We start from the raw sequence: 17820 nt of genomic DNA, 5'->3' as shown, positions 1-17820 counted from the left end.
GCAACTTTTCATATATATTTAATACATTAAGCAGAAGAAGGCTAAGAATAAGTCTGGGTGTAAGGACGACTCTAATCATTGTGTATTTGGAAACACCAGGCCATTGTACCATGAGGGTGGTCTTCTCTGAGGCAGTGGCAGTAAATGGTACATGGCCCACTTTCCTGCTCCATAAAGTGAGCTCAGGCTGCTATTTTTTTTTTTTTTGAGTTGTCAGATTTGATTTCTTTATTTTGTGATTCCAGGGTTGGTTGTTGTCAGGTCTTGTAGCAGTACAAGTGCCTCTGGTGTTCCGTCTCCTGAGCCCTTCTATTTTGATGCTTTTAATTGCTTGTATATTTGAAACCTGCTAGACAACCTTGCTAGAATTCATTTCAATTAAGAGTTGGTTCAGAGGCATATCGTCAGGAGGTGAGCTAGGAGTTGAACAGGTACTTTTATGGATAGGCCTTTCAGCAGCCAAAGGAGGTGAGGTTCATTTTCCCCCTTCAGGTTCTCAGTTCCTGCCTTTGGATTACTTCACTGTTCATTAACTATCTGCTATGGTCTCTGTGCTAGGAACATTTAAAGGTGAAGTAAACATTTTTACTGTTCTCAGAATCTCTTCTGGGGATAGAAAAATAAATATAAAGTAAAGCAAAGCAGAAGCTATATAATAGTGTAAATAACATACTGTGGCTTGTGTGGATTTATCCAATCTTAATGGAAGATACAAGGTTGGATGAGGCTGCGGGTGGTAAGATGAGAAGTATAGTTTAGTTATGGAGAGGATGTTCCAGGTGAGCAATGTGTGAGCAAAGGTGGCCTAATAAAGGATATATGGAAGGAAGGGAGTTTGTCCAGGTGTGGCTGGGCAAACATCTGTGGTGGGCACTCAGAGTTCACCGGCCTGTTCGCCAGGGCATGTTTTATAGAGTTGATTTTCTACATTGAACTAGCGGCTTTGTAATAAGAATTGTAGAGCATCACAAATCCTAGAGTAATAATTCTGCTTGGCTTGGGTGAATTGCCAGACTGGTGCTTCCACTTCACTCTTTATTTCAGTGTTCCTATCTTACTGTGCTTGGAACATGGACCTCTTTCTGTTCTGTGATCCTGGAAACATCCTTTATATGCTTACTGTGTTTGTAGCACATAGCTGCTAGAGGGTGGATAAATTTCCCGATTACACTGTGTGAAAACGAAATGAACACATATATTAAAATTTAAAAACAAAGATCACATTGGAGTTTTTTCTTAACAGGTACATCCTTTTATAAAAAGGAGCTTTGTACACAAGGACCAGCAAATAATTTACTTGCCCTGAATTTTGAAATATTTTGTTTTTAAAATCCTTTGTGAAAATTTTGAAGCTGTGTTTTCTTGTCTTTTAGAATTTGTATTTATAACTGATAGTAGTATTTTTTCTTTGTATTTATAGTACAGCCAAGTACAGCGTGTTGACATTTCTACCTCGATTCTTATATGAGCAGATTAGAAGAGCTGCTAATGCCTTCTTCCTCTTCATTGCCTTATTACAGGTAATGTTTCTTTAAAATCTATTTAAAATTCATAACCTTGATGAGGTTCATAACCAAAATGAGATTTTTCTGAAAGGTCACTTACCTAAAAAAGTGTCATAATACTTCAATGTAATTTTCTTTCTTTATCCAGTTATTGTTTGCATGAACTAACATGATCTGGCTTAAAGGCAGACTTCTTTAAGTATGTCATACATTGCAATTACTAAATAGACATTGAGAAATGGCTGGAAGATCTTATTTAAAAAATATATATATTTTATTGATTTTTTTACATAGAGGAAGGGAGAGAGATAGAGAGCTAGAAACATCGATGAGAGAGAAACATTGACCAGCTGCCTCTTGCCCTACTGCGGATGTGCCTGCAACCATTGTACATGCCCTTGACCGGAATCGAACCCGGGACCTTTCAGTCCGCAGACCGCTGCTCTACCACTGAGCCAAACCGGTTTCAGCTGGAGGGTCTTATTATTTTTTTTTTTAACTCTTTTTCTATTCTACATCTAGTAGTGTTAGATGAAAATTTAAAAATGTGTAACACACTAAGCTAGTTTTTAAAATAAGGTAATTGTGGTGTAGTAGAAATGGAAAAGAACTACAGAAGAGTGAGTGGTGAGTGTCATTTTTTTTCTTCATAGATTTTAATTTGTCAACTTCTCTCTTTTGGTCTTTTGTCTCACAGCAAATCCCAGATGTATCTCCAACAGGAAGATATACCACCCTGGTGCCATTGATCATTATTTTAACAATTGCAGGCATCAAAGAGATTGTAGAAGATTTTGTGAGTTTTTGTTTTCAGATAATAAAAAACCTTGTATTGACTATAACATAACTCACTTGTTGCTTTGGGTTTTCTGATTAAGACAGGACATTGGTCTACAGCTTAATTAGCCTCTCAAGGTCATGATGGCATATTTTTTTTGGAGGAAACATGCACATACGGTGTCCTTAATGTCTGTACAATGACATAGAAATAGTTCAAACTATGTTTTCTAATATTAGTTTCCTGGACCCCCTTTGGTTTTTCTGACTGATGTTCCTATATCTTCCTGTAGAGTTCGCTAAGTTGGTGAAAAATGTATTGCAGTCTAGAATAGCAGCATTGTGCTGGCTGCACCTGAGGTGATTTTGCAAGGATGTTCTCCCTCCTCATACTAATCTCAGTGTATCTCCAAGTTCATTGGCTACAGCCATATTGGTACTCTGTCATCCTCTTTTCTAACTCCATACTCTTTCTCTTCCCTTCCCTTCTTCCCCTCCCCAGCCTTACCCCCCACATACTTGCAATTTCTAGCACACATCGTATGCACATTACCCCCCTCCCTGGAATAGGTAAATGATTAAATGTAATCCAAATCAAAGCAAAGCTACTTTGCCCCAGAAGTTTTTTAATCAGTAAAATGGCTTCAAGTAATGTTGTGTTTATAATACTGAATAATTTCTTCAGTCTGATGTGAAACAAAGGAGGAGTGAGAAGTTTCATACTTCAAGGTGCTTGTTCATCAGTAGAATCTAAATATGGCAATTTAAACCAGAGTACATGACAACGTATCTATATTTGTCTGCTAATTCAGCAAGTGGGACTGGTCGCGAACCATTGAGCTGAACTGTAGAGCATTAGTGTTGTAGGCAGTTTGTGTCCTCACCTCTCCCCACTCCCCTTGGCCCTTATTGTTTGCTGTTTCATTTATCCATTTGGAACTTTTGAATCTAAGGACTTTTTTCTTTTTTCTTTCTGTAACAGAAGCGACATAAGGCAGACAATGCAGTTAACAAAAAGAAAACCATAGGTAAGATACCAGGCCAATCACTTTTTCTACTGGAAACCTGAGAAAAGGCCTAGATTTTTAAAAGTTTAGATAAGTAGTTAGTGATATTGAGATAAATTGGAGGAAATTATCTATAAATACTTTAAAGAAATAGCAAAATGATAAACAAGTGCAATAAAATGTGAGCCCTGTCAATTAATATCTGAATAGGACTTGTGTATTTTTAGAATTTAGAAAAGGTTGTAATTTTCAGGAGCTAGACATATTTTATATCAAAAAACTTCTAAGCATTCATGTCAGTGGTTTTAATTGCTCCCTACCTCCCTCTATCTACCTTTTATTGTATTGACTTGTAGGACAAGTTTTTGTTTTGTTTTTGGTAACTCTTATAACAGCAGGGTGATTTTTTTTCTTATTCTGGGCTAAATATGTATAGATTTAACTTACATACATCTGTATTTATGTGTATGCATGAATGAATTATATATGGTACATAGGTACATAGATTGGAGGAGTGTTAGTTTTATATTTATATGTCTAAGGAGATAGTATGTTGGGATTTATAAGTGAAATTTTAAAAGGGGTCTTTTGAATTTTGGAAAGCTGATTTTTATTATCAATATTAACTTATACACTTGCGTGTTTTTTCTTTTTCAGTGTTAAGAAATGGTATGTGGCAGACAATTATGTGGAAAGAGGTAAAAATTATTTTTAAAGCTATGCTAAAAAGTATTGGTTTGGAGACTTGTAATTAATTGCTAATATGGATTATAGTATAAAGTTTATTTTAAGGCATAAGTCATCTCTACTTAATGAAAACTTTAAGACGTGGTGTTTCCCCATGAGATTTACTTAGGACTGACCAAACACTCATTGCATCAGTTCACAGCTGTGAAAGTTATCATCCCTGATGGCTATTTCTGAAATCTCAAAGCATTTTCTAGCTCCTATATCCAGTTCAAGAAACAGTTTTCTTGATTCTGTTCTACTAACCTCAATTCAGTGTTTTAAATATTTTTTGAGTTTTGAGATTCAATAAGCAGTGGGATAGAGGTTAGAAAATAGCCCTTTCAGCCAGTAGTTGCTGTTCTTAATGTTACAGTAGTCAGATGGCTTACAGCCATGTCCCTGGAGGTATGAGGTCTGCAGGGTTTGGGGATTGTGAGAGAGTGTGTGTGTGTGTGCCTGTGTGTGTGTGTGTGTGTGTGTGTGTGTGTGTGTGTGTGTGTGTGTTTGGTTGTTTATACTGATGAATAGAAAATTTAGAAGAAATATGCTGTGCCATCTGGGTTACTTGTATCTGACAAAATGAGCATTTTAGGTGAGTCTTTGTTTTAACTGGGTCTTCTCAAAAGTCACAGATGCTTTGGGGGATGACTCTTACTATTATAGGAGTCAAAACTAATTAAAATATTTCAAAAGAAGATTACTTTTTAGAAGGGTAAACTTACAATAGTTTCTCTTGCTAAACGTTTAATAAGCAATGTTTAAAAATGCCTTTATGATCTTTTAATCTCCAAAATGCCTGTGATATGGTAACAGTAGCCTTCATTTTAGTTTATGTTTTGTGTTTAGTTTGCTATAGAAACTCCTTTATAGTGGTTTGTGATACACCTTAACGTTGGTAGCAATGCAAGGTCCTGTACTGCAAGTATTAATTGACGCCACTCTCATTTGGAAGTGTGGTGGCTCTTGGTCAAGCTGTTGGAAACTCTTAATGTCACAGAGGGTAGAGATGCTACCAGTGCTATAGAATGCAAGGGTTCCCACCGCACTGAGGACAGACCTGTTTCTCTGAGGTGCCTATTGCCAGCCCCTCCCCAGAAAGGCACTTACACTGGCTGCAGTGGAGAACGATTTAGGATGTTGCCACTATTTGAAACTGCAGAAAATGGAGTGATGATCTCTGAATTGTGGGCCCAGGAGTTGATGGCTGTGCAAACACTGAAAGCTTGGGAGTGTTTCTCACATGCATTTGGAGGAAAAATAAACTGAAGACAAACACTTGTTATATGATTTACCACTGGCTATTTTATTTCAATTGAAAATGCATTTTGTTTGTTTATTTAAATTGAGTTCTCAGCATGTACCAGAGACTGATAGGTATTGGAGATGCACACGAGTATCATAAAGCTTGGCTGGAGTTTTCTCTGGTGGTTTCCAGACTTCAGCAGGCACCCTAGTCACCTGAAGGGCAGTATAACACAGAGTGCTGGGCCCCAGGCTCAGAAATTCTGACTCAGTAGTTCCAAGTGAGCCCCTAAAATTTTTACTTTTTAAAATATTTTTTTTATTGATTTCAGAGAATAAGGGAGAGGGAGAGAGAGATAGAAACATCAATGATGAGAGAGAATAATTTATTGGCTGCCTCTTGCACTGGGGATTGAGCCCACAATCTGGGCATGTGCCCTGACCAGGAATCAAAACGTGACTTTCTGGTTCATAGATGGACGTTCAACCACTGAGCTATGCCAGCTGGGCTAGAATTTGCATTTTTAGCAAGTTTCTAGGTGAGGCTGATGCTGCTGGTCTGGGAGCACACTGCAGAACCACTGGTGTGGTGAAGTTATAGGCAGCTAAACAGCTGGCAGTGTTTAGCTGAACTCTGGGGACACCTTGGGGGTGTGTGTGTGTCAGGAACAGCTTTCCTTAAGAGATGCTCATGAGCCCTCTTGAAGGATGAGCAGGAGGTAACTAGTTTAAGTCATAGGGCACTGGAAACCCAGGCACATCTTCATAACTGCTCAGAATAGGATGAGAGGACAGGTGATGACAGGGCAGTGGTAACAGATGTGCAGGCACAATGGGACTGGCTTGCTTTAAGCTTCCTAAAGCAATGCCCACTAATTGGAACTCAGGTCAGCGATCCACAAGCTGTGGCTGAACCATTGGTAAATGCTGAGAGGTAGCTCTGGGGTGGGTCTTGACAACTTCGGTTGATTTTGAGACTTTTGGGCTTATTTTTCAAATTGAGAAATCCCCTGAGGCTAGAGTGAATTCAGGGACCTGGGGTGTGTGTATCTCTTTTCACCTTAAGGCTTCTTGATTTAGGTAGTTTAATATCCTGATGTGGTAATCAGGCATAAGCACACCAAATAGAAAGCATTTCAAACAAATTTCTAAGTAAGTAGTATTTAATGTATGTGCAACTTCTTAGTACTATGCTACTGAGAGATAATTGTGTCTGTATTTCAGTAATAAAGATCAGAGAAAGCCATAATTTTCCTTGTCCTCCCACTTTGAATTAAAAAAAAATTCACAGCCTTTTAAAAAATATTTCTTTTAAACAAATTTACACAAGGTTACACACAGCCGGTAGAATTTGAGTTATACCACCCTTGAGCCTGATTCCTTAGACTTCCCCGCACACCGTGATAAGCAATTCAGAGCACTCACAGGACACCTTTCAGTAAACCCTCCTTTGTATTATCGAAAATCAGATGTAGGCCCCTGCTAGGGCCATTCTCCCAGCTTGCAAGATCCAGTAGTTTTTCACAAGTATTGTGTTATGTGAAATTCTTAATTTCTATGAGAATAGTAACATGGGTTAGAATAAGAACAGAAAGCATAGTGCCCACTTTGAGTTGTGAATTGCTAATATACTAGGAATGGCCTCTCTTCTTGTGCCATCAGAGAATTCTGCCCTTCTTCACAGTCACACTCCGAGCCCACTCACCTACACCCATGCTGGCAGAGACCAACACAGAGCATGTGCCTGCCTCATGCCAGGTGCTCCCATTCACTTCCTCAGACACTGCATCAGCCCTACAAAGCCCATGGTGGCTTTCCCTGTGAAACTGGGATTTGAGCCTAGGCCTACCTGACTTGAGAGCCCACATTCTATCCTGCCAGCTGCATATATGATGTGATTTAAAGGATTTACAGGCACAGTCATTTTCTACAGACTGGGGCCTGTTTCTGTGGCTTGCAGTCTTCTGTCCAGTGGAGTCTGTTTCCCAAGGTGGCCTCTGACTTTGGCCATAATGATTTTTCTGGCGATATCCTGGGCTATACAAATCTCTATTTTATGAGGCATGTTTCCAGGGGACCTTTTAGATGGACTGTTCATGAGTGAATTTAGTATGTTTTTTAATCATACCACTGGCCACATTATTCAGCTTTGAATCTTGGTTGTCTGACCTTGATCAAATGATTTCACTTTGAGCCTCAGTTTTTCCATTTGTAAAGTGGAGACATTTACACGTGTTAACTCAATTGATCCTCACCATAACCCATGAAATAAGTGCTGTTGATTTCATTACATAGCTGAGAAAACTAAAGCACACAAACTTTACAGGACTAGTTCAAGGTTACTCTTAGCTGGTAAGGAGTACTAACAGCTGGGGGATTTGAATTCAGAACTGTGCACTTAACCAGTCTCCCCGACTGCATCCAGCCATGGAATTTATAAGTGGATGAATAATTGTAAAGAAATGAGACCTTGATAGTTCTGACTCATCTTTGTCCGCCATCCCTTTCTTTTATTTTATTTTCATTTAGCATCATTGAAAAGAGGCAATAGTACTATTTGTCTGTATTGAAAGATTTTCCTTTTGTTCTTATCAAGAAAAATAATTTGGGTTTCTTCATCTTAAACTTAATGGCATAGTTATACAGTAATTTTTTTCTTCAAATATTTAACCGCCTTTATCACCATTTGTGCTTTCTTTTCTTTCATGCTTCTCTGTCCTTGTCCCTGGTTTTCTAGGTGACAGTGGGAGACATTGTGAAGGTCGTCAATGGGCAGTATCTTCCAGCAGACACGATCCTGCTATCCTCCAGGTCAGGTGTGCTATAGTGAGCACAGTTTTCGAAATAAATGTCAAGAACAATAAAATATAAAGTGATATCTGCTGACTTCTCCAGCCACCCTTTCCCTTCCACCCAAAGTCACCGACTTTCTCTTTCTGGCATATTCTTCCATTGCCTGTCATTCACTCTTTCCTGCCTTAATCCTAAATTATCTTTCTCTACCAATTCATTTACCCTCATGGCTATTCTGGGCTATTCCTTATTGTAGGAAGACATTCAAGATAATAGAGTGATCCCTCCAGTGACCTCCAGGTGGCAGCCTGTCTGAAACATCACATCCCCTCTCCTGATGGGTACAGCCACAACCTCTCAGAGCCCAATGCCTTCCTTTATAAGCTATTCAGAGAACTGCAGGCATTTTCTCAGCTTAGACATGACCAGCAGGTGGTGCTTCCTCCTCATTGTCCACATTTTGTTCCCTTTCTGCCCAAATATCATTGCCATGTTTTCTAGGCAGTTCTGTACTAGAAAGTTATCATAACTTGTGGTGTAAAGAGTGAGCAACACAGTTCTTGACTTTTCTTTGGCTTGACACGATTATATATCAAAGAAAGAATGCCAAAATTTGAATAAGAATAGACTTTTACTCTTAAATTCAAGATTAAAGGATATGATGTGAAAACTGAAAGTTCCTATATTTCTGTTGGAAATCATAGATGCTCACACAGTTTGTATTTTCTTTGGTTATAGACAGTGTTTCTTTTATTGGATATGATCACACATGAGATTTTAAGTCTTAACATGAATTTTCTGGTTGAGAGCATAGGTTTAAAACTAGACCCTCTGCCACAGATGGTTAAAGCACCCTGTACATGGGACAGCATTCATGCTTGATCCTACTCATTGGTTACAAAGAAACTCTCCATAAAATGTGGGTCATTTGGTAGTTTGGGACCAGCATTTTGGTGTGGCCCTCAGGAAGCCTGGTTGGAATATGAGATTGTTTCTCTGAGCTGACCTCATGTTTTCAGGCGGTCATTAGTGTTTGGGTCTGTACTCTGTGCCAAGCAGCCCGCTGAGCACATTGTTCCATTTAATCTTCCCAGCAACCCTTGATATCCTTACTTTATACGGAAAAAGCAGAGAAGCAGAGAGATTGAACAACTGATTGGAATCATGTAGCCAATAAAGGTAGTGCCAAGAGATTTTAACTTAGCTGGTGGGTGGCAGAGTCCATTCTCTTAGCTATTAACTATGCCACTGAAACCCAAAGATTTGGAAGTGTTAGCTGTTCTGATTAATTTTATTCTTTGAGTTTTCTGTCTTTCAAATTAGGTGCTTTGATTAAAAAGTTGCCTGTGGGCAAAGTGGAATGTGCAGGGCAGAAAAGGCTTGCCAAGCCTGTGCCTTGGTTCCTGAACCCTTTGAGCTATGATTTTCTTGAACAGATGGGTTTGTACTGGCTGTGTCAGGGGAGGCACTTTTGGTCAGGAGGAGCAGACCAGGTCTCAGACTGTCAGGGTCATGGAACATCACGTTTGCCCTAACCTGCCCCTCCCCTTCTCATTTACCCTCGGCTATTTCTGTTACTTGAGGTCAAGCAGCCTTTGTGGGACCCATAAGAGCAGACCACTTGTATCAGTGTTATAAAGATGAGTGTTTGTCTTTCTACTCAATTACTACTACTAAAGTGGTTGCTTATGCAGTTGACCCTTGAACAACACAGGTTTGAAGTGTGTGGGCCCACTTGCTTATTGAAGATTTTTCATTAGATATCTGTTTTGTTTTCCACCCGGGATTGGGAGTCTGAGGATGCACAGAGTCCACTGTTTGCATTTGTCTATGGCCATTTTATATAGGGACTTGAATATCCACGGTTTTGGTATGGGGGTCCTGGAACCAATTCTCTGTAGATACCAAGGGACAATTGGGAGTAGATACATTTGGGGGGACTCCAAAGTTAAGCTTGTATTTTCTACTGTGCAGAAGAGCGGGTGTTGGTGCCCTAACTCCTAGGAATGTCCAAGGGTCATTTGTAACACTATTTTGAAGGGCTGGTCAGCAGACGTAGTTCCCATAATAGACTTATTTTGAGCTATGGATTTGTGGAGGGGACCTTACTAAACTTTGGCTTCTTTTCTCTTTCCTTAGTGAACCTCAGGCAATGTGTTACGTTGAAACAGCTAATCTAGATGGGGAGACGAACCTTAAAATACGTCAGGTAAAGTTACCTTTTATGACTCGTGTTGTTATGGAGGCCCATATGGCAAATCTGATCCCCACAGGTACCAGCCAGTGCTTTTTCTAGAGGAAAAATGTGTTCTGTCACAAAAGGTTACGTCTTAACCCTAATGGAAACTGTGGGGAGAATATGCCTTTCAATGTAAAGGGAACTCCCTACAAGTGATGGCAGAGCTAAAAAAGTGGCTTCACCCAAGTTTGGGTCAGGAAGGGTATCGTGCGCTAGCTTAGATCTCGCTGCGCTCTCTGCCTGGTAGTGTCTGTGGGCAGAGAGAGCCTCTGCTGGGTTGAGCGGCGGGGTGGATGGGAGAGATGAAGTTAGACAAACGATGGTACTATCCTTTCCATTGTTTTAATTGAGGTTCTAATTATAGAGTGAGTTATAAGATACAAACTTCAACTTTAAAGAAATATATTCTTACCATATTTTAAAATTCTAGAATGAAGAATAGTTTTTAACATAATAAACACTTGAAACATTTGACACTTAAATTTTATGCTGCATAAAGTTGAATTTGTTAATTCTGTCCACATATCTTTCTTTTCTACCTCAAATATTTGATTTAGACTTTTTTTCCCCTCCCTGTTTAAGGAAGAGTTACTGGGTCTAGTATCATACTGTATCAAAGGGTGCTTTGTTCTATGTTTGTGACTGGTATTAGAGTACAGCTAATTAAATATGCTTTTCTGGAAGTTGTTTGAGCATATGAACTGCTGCCAAACATGGATGTTTCCAGCACAGTGGTGGAATCTTAACTTTGTGCTTCATTGATGCTTTTGTATTAGGCTTCTGTCTGCAAAAAGAGAGAGAGAGAGAGAGAGAGAGAGAGAGAGAGAGAGAGAGAGAGAGAGAGAGAGAGAGAGAGAGAGGAAGAGAGAGAGAGAGAAGAGAAGAGAAGAAAAGAAAAACAAAGAAAAGAAAAGGAAACAAAGCTACCTGTAAGGCCGATCTCATGGGCTGCTAGCTTGATTCCTTTTTTTTTTTTATACATGTTATAGTATTCATAATTTTCTTTAGATTAACAATGGGATGTGGAATGCTACCCGTAAATCTGAAAGACTGTAATCAATTTCCTCTTTTGATTGAACATTTTAGGGTTTGAATTGCACTGCTGATATGCAAACAAGGGAAATATTGATGAAGTTATCAGGAAATGTAGAATGTGAAGGGCCCAACCGGCATCTCTATGACTTTACTGGAAACTTGAATTTAGATGGAAAAAGGTATCACTTTCCTCCTCCTCCTCCTCCTCCTCCTCCTCCTCCTCCTCCTCCTCCTCCGCCTCCTCCTCCTCCTCCTTCTTCTTCTTCTTTTTATTCTTTTAAAAATTTTTTTATGGGATTAAGAACTACTGAAGCTTTGGAAAATATTAGTTTGTTTTCTGGCTTCATCATATCTCAAAACAGTGAGATTTCTTCATGTTTACTGTAGATATGAGAGACTGACCTTCTGAAACTCTGTTTTAATAGATTTTAAACCATTGCTTAAATTTAAGGAAATAACTGATTTTTGCTAAGAAAAAAATAGCCAGAGGGTCTGAAATGATGTTCAGAACACCTGCCTGTTCTTTCTGTGTGTACTACCTGCCAGGGAGGAAAGAAGATTTTGGCTGCATAAAATTATCCAGAAAAGCAGAAGGGAAGTGTCTGAGTGTATGAAATCTGATATTTATTAGAGAAGCTGTTTTATTTATTTATTTATTTATTTACTAGCATTCTTTAAAGTAGCATTTGTCTTTTGAAAGTTAAATGAAAGGAAGAACAATTAGTCTTCCTTTAAAATAGTCACTGTTGTCTATATTCTGTTGTCTTTGTTCTCTTGGCATTATTTTCTTGTTGGAGAATCATTTTTTTGTCATTATGTTGGGGTGCAGTTTCTACCTTCTGCCCATCTTTAATCTGCATGCTTTTGTCACTGCTTCCCACCTATATATTTTGAAGAGACCCATAGAGAAGAACCTGATCTGGTAATCAACCCAGAATAACCATAACATCCATATGTGCCTACTTTCTTGGTTTTCATTTAGTGTGCAGAGCCGGTCCACAGGCTCCCATTTTGAGTGTCTAAATAACCACTCAGTCTTTTATCTAATCATTAAGTTGTTCTTGACAAATTTGATATTATAGCTTCCCCCCCCCCTCTATAATAGGCTATAATATGAATTTCTGGTTATTTTAACATTTCTTTTCTCTCTCTCTCTCTCTTTTTTTGGTGTTGAGTTTCATAGCAAGATTATAAGAGATACAATTCCCTCTAACATTTTATAGGCAAAAAAATATATATATTTTTGTAGTGATGAATGGATAAGAGAAACCTTTCTTCTGGGTCGTCTTCTCCTTCTCCTTCTCCTTCTCCTTCTCCTTCTCCTTCTCCTTCTCCTTCTCCTTCTCCTTCTCCTTCTCCTTCTCCTTCTCCTTCTCCTTCTCCTTCTCCTTCTCCTTCTCCTTCTCCTTCTCCTTCTCCTTCTCCTTCTCCATTTCTTCTCCTCCCCCTCCTCCTCCTCCTCCTCCTCCTCCTCCTCCTCCTCCTTCTTTTTCCTCTCTCTCTCTCTCTCTCTCTCTCTCTCTCTCTCTCTCTCTCTCTCTCCTCTCTCTCTCTCTCTCTCTCTCTCTCTCTCTCTCTCTCTCTCTCTCTCTCTCTCTGCCTCTCTCTCCTCTCTCTCTTTCTCTTTTTTTTTGTAGGTTAAGCCAATGGTAACCTTTATTGTCTCAGTGAAATAGTTCAAATTTGAGTAAAGAAAACATTTGATTATCGTGGATTTATGTTTAAGAGGAAAGCTCATGCTCATTTGTCAGACTACCATTGAATACAAATGCTGTTTCCTATTTTTAGCTCTGTTTCCCTTGGGCCTGACCAGATCTTATTAAGAGGTACACAGCTTCGAAACACTCAGTGGGTCTTTGGCATAGTTGTTTACACTGGACATGACACCAAACTCATGCAGGTAAAACATTTCTTTGTTGAAAAACATGCTGATTTTGTTCTTTTTTTTTTTAAATTGCTGTTTTTATGGGAAAAAAGAGTAGAAATGCAGATGTTGTATTTAGGAAGCTCTAGTTTGTGAGCTTAAATTTTGAAAGGAAGTGCCTTTATTTTGGTTCTTTCGGTAGTTTCTCATAGATTTCTGTTAGTGTATCATACTAGAGGCCCGTACACTAGAGGTTTGTCCCTCAGCCCAGCCTCCACCCTTTCCAATCTGGGACATCCCTCTCACAATCCCAGACTGCTGGCTCCCAACCACTCGCCTGCCTGCCTGATTGCCCCTAACCATTTCTGCCTGCCAGCATGATCAACCCTAACTATTCCCCTGCCAGCCTAATCGATGCTTAACTGCTCCCCTGCCTACCAGATCGCCACCAACTGCCTTCCATGCAGGCCTGGTCACCCCCAGCTTCCCGCCCCTGCTGGCCATCTTGTGGCGGCTATCTTGTGATGACTTGAGGGTGGCCATCTTATAATGACATGATGGCTTTTATTAGTATAGATATTTGTTACCTCCTGCTTGAAATATCAATGTTTTTGTTTTCTGGATTTAAGGGGACAATCAGTTTTGGACCTAAGCAGGGACTTGTTCTCTCCTTATTTCTCTCACTACTTCTGCTCCTCACCACCATTAATTAGGATTGTATAGTAAATTGTCTTATTTAATTGAATTCATTAATTTAAATCAGTTATTTTTGAACTAATTTTTATATTTCATATAGCAAAAATATTATACTAGATGTCCTTCAGGACGTTCTTCCTTCTGGACAAAGCTGCAGTGGCAGGGACAAGGCAGAGGCAGCAGAGGCCACTGGCCATGGCCACAGTGGGTGGGGCCGGGGCCAAGGCCCTTGCACGAATTTCATGCATTGGGCCTCTATTAAGGATATAGATATCATTGTAGGGGTCATTATTCTACCTACCACATTTACCTTCAGAAAATTTTTAATAAAATGACTTTAGGTGCATAACTGTCTAGTGCAAATAGTTCTATTGAGTTTTCCACTGCTGAGAAGTATAGTTCCAAAATTTCCACCTGATGTGCAGTGGTCCTTGAATGTGGCTTTAATGAATATATCTAAACTCACTTCCCAATACTGGCCTCTGTTTTAGCTGTGCTGGTTTCTCCAGCAGCAGTGAGAAACCCAACTGTTACATTTACAGATGTTGAGTTAATTTTATGCTTTTGTTTTATCTTCCTGTTTATATTCTGTTTATGATTCAGGTCTCCATTGAAATTTCTTCTGGCTATTAGAGCTTTCCTGACTTTTCCTGCTTGTTTCTTCTTCAATTTTCCAAATGAATTATCTGCCCCTCCATTTATTTTGACACCTTTTGATGTTCTATTTTACATTATTGATATGTATGTGTTTGTATGTCTTTTTCTCAATTAAATATGTACTTTCACATTTTATCTTTGCCTATTAATTATAGATCTATGTTATTACTTTGAAAATTCCAAAGTTTTGCAATATCAAATATTTAAGTTTCTCTTGAATTAACAATATTCTGATTAAATTTGACTGAAATAAGTAGAGTTGAAATGTGTTCTTGAAAATGATAGAATGTGTCTTTTGTCATCTTTATTTAAAACAGACTTATATGCATGCATATAAGCAAATCCAATGGACCCAGACAGTGGGGGGGGGGGGTGAGGGCCTGTGCTGGGGGGCAGGAGTGGGTGGGGAGAGGTCATAGGGGAAAAAGGAGACATTGTAATACTTTCAATAATAAAGGATTTAAATCAGTTTTTTTTTTTCAAACAAATACCACCTAGAAGCAAAATAAATAAATAAATAAATAAATAAATAAATAAATAAATAAATAAAACTTGCTGCTGATTCAGGAATATGGTACATTTTAAGAATTTCATTGGTTATTTGGCAAAAATATAGTCTTTTACTTTTTATGAGTAGAATTTGTGTAACTTACCTCCCTTTCTCCCCAATCCTTGCCCCTGAGTGTGTTCTGTGATCCTCACGGACTTTAAATGCTGTTGTACAGAATTCCACCAAAGCTCCTCTCAAGAGATCGAATGTTGAGAAAGTGACCAATGTGCAGATTCTGGTGTTGTTTGGCATCCTGTTGGTCATGGCCTTGGTGAGCTCGGCAGGGGCCCTGTACTGGAATGGGTCTCAAGGTGGAAGAAACTGGTACATCAAGAAGTTGGGTAAGTGTTGGGATGGATTGCTTGTTGAAATAGGACAAAACATTTTTGGAAAATCTTTCTAAGCACATGTATGGTGGCTGTGCCATCTTTTTCTGCTCTTTGGCTACTCTGTATAATGGTAGCTTTTCAAGGAGAATTGAAAGATTGGGAGTCTTGTAATGAAGTGAAGAGGGATGCATTTGGGGATTGTTTTATATTCAAATGATTATTTTTAACTATTTTTTTTTGAAGTTATTTTCTTAGGGTTGTTCTAGGGATTATAATGTATGCCTTAATTTATTAGCATCTACTTCAGATTAGTACTAATATAATTTCAGTACAATATAGAAAATTTCCTTTAATATAAATTTGTCTCCTCCCCTGCATTATGCTATTTTTGTCATATATTGCATCTTCCTATCAACCCAATTACGGTGTTGTAATTATTGACTTATATAATCTTGTACCTTTTAAAGAAGCAGAAAGCAAAAAAGGAAATAAACTTATGCATTTATTTTACATTCACCTACTTACTTCATTTCTCCCTGTGGATTTGAGTTACCAGCTTTTGTCATTTCTTTGCTTCATGTTACTTCATTCTCTCCTCACTCCTCTGTGCTCTCGTATGTATTACATCTTTATAAAAAAGTCCAACAATGTAATTTTATAATGATGTTTTGCCATCATGTTTTTAAATCCAAAAGAAAGGATAAAAATATGTAACTATATTGTCTTTTTCTAATTATTGTCTAAAGTTTTACATATGTCTCCTTTTTCCCCAATTGACTTCCCCTCCCCCAGCCATTCCCACTCTAAGCAAGCTCCCACCACCCCATTGTCTGTGTCCATTGGTTATGCTAATTAAGATGCATGCATACAAGCCCTTTGGTTGCTCTCTAATCTCCACCCCCCTGCCATTTTTTTTTGGATCTATTCAAGTTAATCAAATTATGTTGATCATTATAACCCACATATGAGTGAGATTATATGATATTTTTCTTTCTTCTACTGGCTTATTTTTCTTAGCATAATGTTCTCCAGCTCCATCCATGCTGTTGCAAATGGTAAAAGTTCCTTCTTTTTTACAGTAGCATAGTATTCCATTGTGTAGATGTACCACAGTTTTTTAATCCACTCATCTGCTGATGGGCACTTAGGCTTCTTTCCAAATCTTAGCTATGGTGAATTGTGCTGCTATGAGCATAGGGGTGTATATATCCTTTCTGATTGGTTTTTCTAGTTTTTTTTGGATATAGTCCTAGAGGTGGGATCACTGGGTCAAATGGAAGTTCCTTTTTTAACTTTTTGAGGAAACTCCATATTCTCTTCCACAGTGGCTGCACCGTCTGCATTCCCACCAGCAGTTGTAGGAGGGTTCCCTTTTCTCCACATCCACATGCTTTCTGCCTTTTATTCTGAAACACGAAAATTAAACTGTTTTCTGCTGGGCAGGATGCAAAGGTGATTTCCCAGTTTCTTGTCCAAGTGGATTCGAAGAATGAAGCCATGAACAAAAGGTGGCGTAGGAAAAGGTGGAAATTTATTGGGAAACAAACACAGACTCCCTTGTGGGGAGGGAGAGAGAGACCCACCAAGTCCCTCTTTCCTAAGGTTTATATCCCCCCCTGATTGGTCACTATAACAGCTTCAGAGCTCAAACCACATGTGGGGTCACCTTCTTTTTCTCCCTTTTGTTTTTCTACTCCCTGTGGCTTTCACATTTATTCTGTGAATGAGTGGCTTTCTCTCCGTTTATTCTGTAAATGTATGCCTTTTGGCAGCTCCCAGTCCCCTTATTTTGTGAATGTATGCCTTTTGGCAGCTCTAAGCCCCCAGCTTTGCAGCTCTGCTGTTCTCTTCCATGGACATCTTAATTCCTAAAACTCCCCAAACCTGCCTATTTTATCCCTAAAAACTCCTTTCAATTCTCATAGTAAAGTCTGAGTAGCTCTGCTAAATGCAATCAAACTTCATATTTGCACAGTCACTGATGGAGTTTTGACTCAGTTCAAAGAACTCCCCCTTTTGATATGTACAGAACTTGTCCCTATTTTCCCTCTCCTGGTCCTTCCTCCTACCCAAGCTGATCCTGACACTGCTTTGGGTTTCATCTCTTAGGGGTCTTGTTACATCAAGACATTCCTTCTCTTATCTTTAACCTGTTAACCAGGGAGTTCTCTTTTTAATTACGCAACCTGTAATGGGTGCGTACTCTGCGTGTCAGTACGTCACACCCGGAGGACTTAATTTCATATTATTATTATTTATACTTAGCTAAAATAAATTATATTTTTTGTTTATTTATATATAAAGCACAAAGGGAAATACAAAATTACAAAAAAAAAAGAAAAGAATACCAACAAAAAATTGGAAACATCGAATTAAAAATTATAAATTTTACAAACA

The 17820-nt window shown here is 38.7% G+C and overlaps 1 protein-coding gene across 4 annotated transcripts in view; it reads left to right on the top strand.

Annotated features, from left to right (window-relative positions):
* Nucleotides 1-17820, top strand: part of ATP8A2 (ATPase phospholipid transporting 8A2) — a 563643-nt gene that overhangs the window by 107225 nt on the left and 438598 nt on the right. For all 4 annotated transcript variants that reach the window (XM_084878763.1, XM_084878761.1, XM_084878762.1 and 1 more), the window contains exons 3-11: nucleotides 1421-1520; nucleotides 2203-2301; nucleotides 3265-3310; nucleotides 3947-3987; nucleotides 7998-8071; nucleotides 10193-10262; nucleotides 11379-11506; nucleotides 13116-13227; nucleotides 15270-15435. In XM_084878763.1, the coding sequence (XP_084734889.1) occupies nucleotides 1421-1520; nucleotides 2203-2301; nucleotides 3265-3310; nucleotides 3947-3987; nucleotides 7998-8071; nucleotides 10193-10262; nucleotides 11379-11506; nucleotides 13116-13227; nucleotides 15270-15435 (836 nt within the window). The remainder of the gene's footprint in view (nucleotides 1-1420; nucleotides 1521-2202; nucleotides 2302-3264; nucleotides 3311-3946; nucleotides 3988-7997; nucleotides 8072-10192; nucleotides 10263-11378; nucleotides 11507-13115; nucleotides 13228-15269; nucleotides 15436-17820) is intronic.

This window comes from Pipistrellus hanaki (assembly GCF_964339955.1).
Source record: "Pipistrellus hanaki genome assembly, chromosome: 3".
Lineage (NCBI taxonomy): Eukaryota > Metazoa > Chordata > Mammalia > Chiroptera > Vespertilionidae > Pipistrellus > Pipistrellus hanaki.
This window is presented reverse-complemented; position numbering and strand designations above follow the sequence as displayed.